Source organism: Oncorhynchus masou, unplaced genomic scaffold, assembly GCF_036934945.1.
Source record: "Oncorhynchus masou masou isolate Uvic2021 unplaced genomic scaffold, UVic_Omas_1.1 unplaced_scaffold_10542, whole genome shotgun sequence".
NCBI lineage: Eukaryota > Metazoa > Chordata > Actinopteri > Salmoniformes > Salmonidae > Oncorhynchus > Oncorhynchus masou.
Genome location: NW_027000250.1, coordinates 1 through 8,956, shown reverse-complemented (window position 1 = coordinate 8,956; position 8,956 = coordinate 1). Strand labels below are relative to the sequence as shown.

The 8,956-nt window shown below is 50.1% G+C and overlaps 1 protein-coding gene across 1 annotated transcript; it reads left to right on the top strand.

Annotated features, from left to right (window-relative positions):
- Positions 1-1,348: 1,348 nt before the first annotated feature.
- Positions 1,349-2,191, top strand: LOC135528914 (uncharacterized). Its single transcript, XM_064957918.1, has one exon. It carries the CDS (start codon positions 1,349-1,351, stop codon positions 2,189-2,191), a length of 843 nt encoding a protein of 280 aa, XP_064813990.1.
- The last annotated feature ends 6,765 nt before the right edge of the window (positions 2,192-8,956 follow it).

The following is an 8,956-nucleotide window of genomic DNA, read 5'->3' as shown; positions in this document are numbered from 1 at the left end:
TACTGGTAGGTAATGGTAGTGTATTGTACTGGTAGGTAATGGTTGTGTACTATGCTGGTAGGTACTGGTAGTGTACTGTACTGGTAGGTAATGTACTGGTAGGTAATGGTAGTGTACTGTACTGGTAGGTAATGTATTGGTTGGTATTGGTAGTGTACTGTACTGGTAGGTATTGGTAGTGTACTGTACTGGTAGGCACAGGTAGTGTACTGGTACTGGTAGGTGCTGGTAGTGTACTGTACTGGTAGATGCTTGTAGTATACTGTACTGGTAGGTAATGGTATTGTACTGTACTGGTAGGTACTGGTAGTGTACTGTACTGATAAGCTAGGCTGTACGGTATGTGTTCTACTCACAGGGACTGGAGCTGGGTCAGGTCGTCAAAGTGACCCGGGTAGATGTGGAACAAAGGATTATGGGATATGTTCCTGTGATAACACGTAGGAAACAAGTAAACAAGTGATTCTGTCTGACAAGCAAACAGACAGACCTGTATGGTTTTCCCTGGCTGTGAGAATGAAACTAACTGACTGTTATTTTCTCAGCAGAGGAGAAGGCTCCGCAGGGCTAGTGAAAAAATGTTGCCAGGGCTAGTGGAGAAGATGTTGCTCGGGCTGGTGGAGAAGATGTTGCCAGGACTAGTGGAGAATATGTTGCCAGAACTAGTGGAGAAGATGTTGCCAGGGAGGGGGGGATGTTGCCAGGGCTAGTGGAGAAGATGTTGCCAGGATTAGTGGAGAAGATGTTGCCAGGATTAGTGGAGAAGATGTTGCCAGGGCTAGTGGAGAAGATGTTGCCAGGACTAGTGGAGAAAATGTTGCCAGGGCTAGTGGAGAAGATGTTGCCAGGGCTAGTGGAGAAGATGTTGCCAGGACGGGGGGAAGATGTTGCCAGGACTAGTGGAGAAAATGTTGCCAGGGCTAGTGGAGAAGATGTTGCCAGGGCTAGTGGAGAAGATGTTGCCAGGGAGGGGGGAGATGTTGCCAGGGAGGGGGGAGATGTTGCCAGGACTAGTGGAGAAAATGTTGCCAGGGCTAGTGGAGAAGATGTTGCCAGGGCTGGTGGAGAAGATGTTGCCAGGGCTGTACTTGCGTCCCATCTCCCAGTGCCTGTAGTTACGGAACCGTTACAGAATGCAGACACCACAAATGGAAGCATCAGGGAGTCTTGTCCGTTTCTTCCTTTTTGACAGCGTCGCTGTCGAAGCAATCGGGGATGCCTCAGCTGGCTCGTCAGGCTTCTATGCCTCAGCTGGCTCGAAAGCCTCGTTTTGCTCGGCCAGCTCCCACGCCATGCCTGGGACCTTCCGTCAGGCTCCCACGCCATGCCTTGCTCAGGCTCTGACGCCATGCCTCGCTCGGATCCCATGCCATGCCCCGCCTCAGCCCGCCAGGCTCCTCGCCTCGCCCCGGGACCTTCTCCCCAGGCTCCTCGCCTCGCCTGGGACCTTCTCCCCAGGCTCCCTCGCCTAACCCGGGAACTTCTCCCAGGCTCCTCGCTCGCCCGGGACCTTCTCCCCAGGCTCCCTCGCCTCGACCGGGACCTTCTCCCCAGGCTCCCTCGCCTCGACCGGGACCTTCTCCCCAGGCTCCCTCGCTCGCCCGGGACCTCTCCCCAGGCTCCCCGCCTCACCCGGGACCTTCTCCCCAGGCTCTCTCGCCTCGCACGGGACCTTCTCCCCAGGCTCCCTCGCCTCACCCGGGACCTTCTCCCCAGGCTCCCTCGCCTAGCCCGGCTCCCCAGGCTCCTCGCCTCCCCCAGGCTCCCTCACCTCGCCCGGCTCCCCAGGCTCCCGTGCCTCAGCCCGCCAGGCTCCCTCGCCTCACCCGGGACCTTCTCCCCAGGCTCCCTCAACTCGCCCAGCTCCCCAGGCTCCCTCGCCTCACCCGGGACCTTCTCCCCAGGCTCCCTCGCCTCCCCAGTCTCCCTCGCCTCACCCGGGACCTTCTCCCCAGGCTCCCTCACCCTCGCCCGGCTCCCCAGGCTCCCGCGCCTCAGCTCCGCCAGGCTCCCTCGCTCACCCGGGACCTTCTCCCCAGGCTCCCTCGCCTGGCCCGGCTCCCCAGGCTCCCTCGCCTCCCCAGGCACCCTCGCTCACCCGGGACCTTCTCCCCAGGCTCCCTCACCCTGCGCCCGGCTCCCCAGGCTTCCTCGCCTCACCCGGGACCTTCTCCCCAGGCTCCTCGCCTAGCCCGGCTCCCCAGGCTCCCTCGCCTCCCCAGGCACCCTCGCCTCACCCGGGACCTTCTCCCCAGGCTCCCTCACCTCGCCCGGCCTTCAGGCTCCTCGCCTGACGGAGCCGGCTGTATCGCCTTTCCAGTCGTTGATGTCCAACAATGTATTTATGAGCGATATCTTGGGGGCCGCCAGTTGAGGAACCCTGCATTATATACGGCACTAGTTTTGACCAAAGTTGTCCCAAACCGACCAGAGACCAAAGGGAATAGTGTACCATTTTGGGACACAAATTTTTGTGACTCACAATTTGACGAGGGACTTTAAGCTCTTAAAGGTGTTTTTGGGGAGCTCCTTAATCCGGTTGTTGGACAGGTCTCTAAAAAACAGGGAGAGTAGGAAGAGAGCCACGGGAGAGAGAAGGAGGGGGCGAGAGAGAGAGAGAGAGAGAGAGAGAGAGAGAGAGAGAGAGAGAGAGAGAGAGAGAGAGAGAGAGAGAGAGAGAGAGAGAGAGAAAGAAGGAGGGGGCGAGAGAGAGAGAGAGAGAGAGAGAGAGAGAGAGAAGGAGGGGCAAGAGAGAGGAGGAGGGGGCGAGAGAGAGAAGGAGGGGGCGAGAGAGAGAGAGAGAGAGAAGGAGGGGCGAGAGAGAGAGAGAGAGGGAGGGGGCGAGAGAGAGAGAGAGAAAGGAGGGGGCGAGAGAGAGAAGGAGGGGGCGAGAGAGAGAGAGAGAGAGAGAGAGAGAGAGAGAGAGAGAGAGAGAGAGAGACAGAGAGAGAAAACCAGATTAAAATAAATGAAAGGTGAAATTGGAAGAAATCCCCCCTCCACTTCTCCCTCCTTGCAGCGTTTTACTATTTAATTTCAACACGTTTCAAACTACTGAGGTTCATCCATTGAGAATGTGTCATTTTTCTCATTTTATAAAAGACTGACATGTCAGAGTATCAGACGTGCATCCCAAAGGCCCATTTCCTTTTATAGTGCACTATATTTTACCGAGGCCCATAGAGATCTGTTCAACAGGAGCACACTACAAAGGGAACAGCAGTCCATTTGGGACGGACACCAAGAATGAGGGAGTGATTTGTACTCACAGCTCCTCCAGCAGCACCAGAGTCTGAAAAGAGCGAACAGGAAGAGCATGAATTCTGTTGTTCATCAGGAGGCTAACGGGGAAAAAGAGAATTACTATGGTTTAGTGGTTTCAAATACTTATCACACACACACACACACACACACACACACACACACACAGTGAGTGTCTGAGTCACAACAACCAAATTAAAAACTTCCAGACAGTCCCCCAGGCACATAGAGGCAGAAACACCACTTATCACACCTCCCCTCACTACTTATCACACCTCTCCCTCACTACTTATCACACCTCCCCTCACTACTTATCACACCTCCCCTCACTACTTATCACACCTCCCCTCACTACTTATCACACCTCCCCTCACTCACTTATCACACCTCCCCTCACTACTTATCACACCTCCCTCACTAGTTATCACACCTCCCTCACTACTTATCACATCTCCCCTCACTACTTATCACACCTCCCCTCACTACTTATCACACCTCCCCTCACATACCTTATCACACCTCCCCTCACTACTTATCACACCTCCCCTCACTACTTCATCACACCTCCCCTCACTACTTATCACACCTCCCCCTCACTACTTATCACAACTCCCCTCACTACTTATCACACCTCCCCTCACTACTTATCACACCTCTCCCTCACTACTTATCACACCTCCCCTCACTACTTATCACACCTCCCCTCACTACTTATCACACCTCCCCTCACTACTTATCACACCTCCCCTCACTACTTATCACACCTTCCCTCACTACTTATCACACACTCCCCTCACTACTCTATCACACCTCCCCCACTACTAATCACACCTCCCCTCACTACTTATCACACCTCCCCTCACTACTTATCACACCTCCCCTCACTACTTATCACACCTCCCCTCACTACTTATCACACCTCCCCTCTCACTACTTATCACACCTCCCCCACTACTAATCACACCTCTCCTCACTACTTATCACATCTCCCCTCACTACTTAACACACCTCCCCCTCACTACTTATCACTCCTCCCCACTACTTATCACACCTCCCCACTACTTATCACACCTCCCCTCACTACTTACCACACCCTCCCCCTCACATCTTACCACACCCTCCCCCTCACATCTTACCACACCCTCCCCCTCACATCTTACCACACCATCCCCTCACATCTTACCACACCTCCCCCCTACATCTTACCACACCTCCCCCCTACATCTTACCCCACCTCCCCCTCATCTTACCCCACCTCCCCTCACATCTTACCACACCTCCCTCACATCACACCTCCCACCTCACCTCCCCACACACTCCTCCTCCACACACACCTCCCCCTCACATCTTACCACCTCCCCCTCACATCTTACCACACCTCCCCCTCACATCTTACCCCACCTCCCCCTCACATCTTACCACACCACCCCTCACAACTTACCCCACCTCCCCCTCACATCTTACCACCCCCCCACAACTTACTGCACCCCTCCCCCCACCTTACCGCACCACCTGCTCCATCTTACCACCCCATCTTACCACATCTTAACCCTCACGTCTAGATTTGTTATCGTCATTTCCGGTCACAACTTGCAGACTTGTTTACGTGCTGCTGTGCGTTTTGTTGCTAACCTTACTTTGCTACCTGACAACTTTACGGTTCTTACTTTTTAATTACCGTTTATATATATTTTTGTTTTTCCATCCCTCAACTTTTTTCATTCAACGTTTTCACTCGTTACAATTCATCTTTCACTCCAGACGCTTTATCTGGACGTGGTTCGTCAGGACCTCCAACAGCCGAAGCTAAGTAGTAACATTAACACGATGCCTTCTAATTGCAGTCGCTGTACTCATAATATACAGGAGAACGATCGCCTTACGGAGAGGATAGCTGTGCTGCAAGACCAGCTTCAGACGCAATCGTTAGGCAAAGGGTCATTTCAGTGTAGGAACGGATGAAACAGCGTCTGTGCCACCAGTAAGTACAGATAGTAGTATAAATCCCCTGGCACAGTCCCCGCAGCCGGACAACTTTCTCACGGTTTCTGGAAGGAAATGCTGTAGGAACGCTCAACCGGTGTCGCTCATTCAGCCGACAGAAACTTTCAACCGGGTCTCCCCATAAAGCAGTGAGTCAGAGTCAGAGGCCGAGCCTTCTCTGGTCTCTACTCCTCCCGTTACGGGGTCTGAGACGCCGAAGCTTCCCACCATTAGCTCTGACAAATTGAAAACCCTAGTCATTGGCGACTCCATTACCCACAGTATTAGACTTAAAACGAATCATCCAGCGATCATACACTGTTTACCAGGGGGCAGGGCTACCGATGTTAAGGCTAATCTGAAGATGGTGCTGGCTAAAGCTAAAACCGGCGAGTGTAGAGAGTATAGAGATATTGTTATCCACATCGGCACCAACAATGTTAGGATTAAACAGTCAGAGGTCACCAAGCGCAACATAGCGTCAGTGTGTAAATCAGCTAGAAAGATGTGTCGGCATCGAGTAATTGTCTCTGGCCCCCGTCCCAGTTAGGGGGAGTGATGAGCTCTACAGCAGAGTCTCACAACTCTGTGCTGGTTGAAAACTGTTTTCTGCCCCTCCGAAAAGATAGAATTTGTAGATAATTGGCCCTCTTTCTGGGACTCACCCACAAACAGGACCAAGCCTGGCCTGCTGAGGAGTGACAGACACCATCCTAGCTGGAGGGGTGCTCTCATCTTATCTATGAACATAGACCGGGCTCTAACTCCCCTAGCTCTACAATGAAATAGGGTGTTAAGAGAATAATGTTCTCAATGTTCATAAACTGAACTTCAATTAACTACTCAGTCTGCAACCCAGAATTTGTAAGATACTGGTTGAAATGAAAACAGACACGAGGCCCAGCCTACAATAGTCAAATGTTTACTCACGAGAATGTTCTGAAGTCAACAATACAAAACCATTCATTTTATACTGGCTCCTTACACACTTACATTCACACACAAACAGTAGGTATCCTACGCACATCCTTCATTGCGGATCACATCCTACGTCTAGATCACATATGTCAGAGTCAAGGCCCGCGGGCCACATCCGGCCCGCGAGAAGGTTTTTTACGGCCCCTGGGATGATCTTGATTTATTATTAGAACCGGCCCGCAGACCGCAGCAAGCCGGCAGCCCGCAGATCTTTTACACGCACCAATACTACATTTCCCACAATGCAACGGTGACGCACCGAGCAGTAGGCTGCTTCATTTCAATATTTATTGGCACAGCAGTCGTCAGCATCACAGTAAAATTAACTTTCAGATACCCATCAAAAATGGCAAAGCGGAAGGTGGACACTGAGAACCGGGGTTTCAAACAAGGTGGGAGTCGGAGTATATGTTCACGGAGGTAGCTGGAAAACCTGTCTTCTGTGTGGAGAAAGTGTGGCGGTACTGAAAGAGTATAATCTGAGGCGACATTATGAAGCGAAACACGCGGACAAAAACAAGAATATGGACATGGAACAAAGGCTACAAAGGCAGAGGAATTAAAACGAGGCCTCAAATCTCGACAGGCTCTGTTCAAAAAGCCAAATCACAAGGCCAGGCTGCTGTCAAGGCCAGTTTATTTTGGCAGAAGAGATCGCTAAATCAGCCCGGCCATTTACGGAGGGGATTTCATCAAAAACTGCATGATTAAAGTTTGTGGCCAGTTTGCCCAGAAAAAGGCAACTCTTTTTAAATGTGAGTCTGAGCAGAAACACCATTTGCCGAGAGTAGACCAGTTGTCCATCAATCTAAAAGAGCAGCTTGTGAAAAAGGGGGAAAAGATTTCATTGCATATTCATGGCTGTGGATGAGAGCACCGCATTTCTGACATTGCCCAGTTGTCAATTTTCATCAGCGGAGTGGACTCCAGCCTAAGCGTGACAGAGGAGTTTTTGGCTTTACGTCCTATGCATGGCACAACTACGGGGCATGATTTGTATGAAGAAGGTGTCAACAAGATGTGTAAATGAGATGGAGCTGCCTTGGGAAAAACTTCGTGGGTTTGACAACCGACGGAGCACCTGCGATGTGGACACACAGGAGCGGACTGGTGGCGAAGATACGGGAAAGATGCAAGAGGAAAACGCGACAGGTGAGCTGACAGAAACTTATCATTGTATCATACACCAGGAAGCGTTGTGCGATCAAGCCTTGAAAATGGAGCATGTAATGAGCATCATCACGCGCACAGTTAACTTTATCAGAGCCAAAGGTTTGAATCACCGCCAGTTCAAGGCATTTCTGACGGAGTTAGAAACGGAGCATGGTGATTTGCCTTATCACACAGAGGTGCGATGGCTAAGCCAGGGAAAGGTGCTTCAAAGATGTTTCGAGCTTCGTGAGGAGATTTGTCTGTTCTTGGACAGCAAAGGGAAAGACACAACACAACTCCGAGACGAAATGTTTCTGTGTGAAATGGCTTTTCTGTGTGACATTACGAGTCATCTGAATGCAATGAACTTGCAGCTGCAGGGTCGGGATCATGTCATCTCTGATATGTACAGTACAGTGAAGGCATTTAAAACCAAACTGACTCTGTGGGAGACGCAGATGCGGAAAGAAAATTTGAGCCACTTTCCCAGCTGCCAGACCATGAAAGAGAAGCTCTCTACCAGTGCGTTCCCGAGCGCACAGTTGGCTGATAAAATAGGTATGCTTGCCGCTGACTTTCGACGCCTGATTTGCTGACTTTGAAGCACAAAAAAGCAGGTTGGAACTGCTCGGTAACCCATTTGCTGTTGACGTGGAAAGCTCACCACCAAACCTCCAAATGGAGTTGATTGACCTCCAATGCAATGATGCACCGAGGGCAAAATATGCGGCAGTGGGTGCTGCGGAGTTCGCCCGTTTCCTCCCGACACAATGCCCTAGCTGCGCATCCAGGCTGCTCAAACGTTGTCTATGTTTGGCAGCACATACCTGTGTGAACAACTTTTTTCTTTGATGAACCTGAACAAAACATCACACAGAAGTCGACTTACTGCTGAACACCTCCACTCAATTCTGAGGATTTCCTCAGCTCAGAGCCTTACCCCGAACATTGATGAACTTGTGGAAAAGATGGGACACCACCAAGTATCACCCTCAACCTCAAACAAGTGAACATTACTGTGCAATCACATATTTAGAGTTTTTACTCAGTTCAAGTTTAAAAGTTAAAGTTTAATATTTGTTTTCACTGCATGTTACTTCTCCTTAAACAAAGTGTTGTTTTTGATTAATAGATTTTTGCACTTTATTTTATTGTATTTCAATCCAATTATATTTTAAAAATATTTCAGTTGAGTGGATGATAGAAAATTGCTATTATTGTTTTTTTCTTTGAAGTAAATTTAGCCCTCTTTTGCTAAAATAGAAAATATAGGCTACTGATGGTGCCTTGAATACCGGTTTCTTTCATTTAATGTTCATGTTATGGGGATTTTTATATAAAGGAAATTTGTCTTTTGTGTCTGTTGAAAATTAAAGATTACTGACAGAGCCATAAGAAAATATTGCTTTATTTATCTGATCATATTGGAATATATTTGTTAGGTTTTCAGTAGGTTCAATTAGGTTCACTAGACTATATGCGTCATTTAAAAATTTTTCAATGAACATTCGAACAGTCCGGCCCTCGGCTTGTAGCTAAATTTTTTATTTGGCCCTCCGTCCATTTGACTTTGACACCCCTG

Excerpts from the sequence above, each read along its gene's own strand:
- LOC135528914 (XM_064957918.1), top strand. The coding sequence starts at position 1,349 with ATGCCTCGCTCGGATCCCATGCCATGCCCCGCCTCAGCCCGCCAGGCT.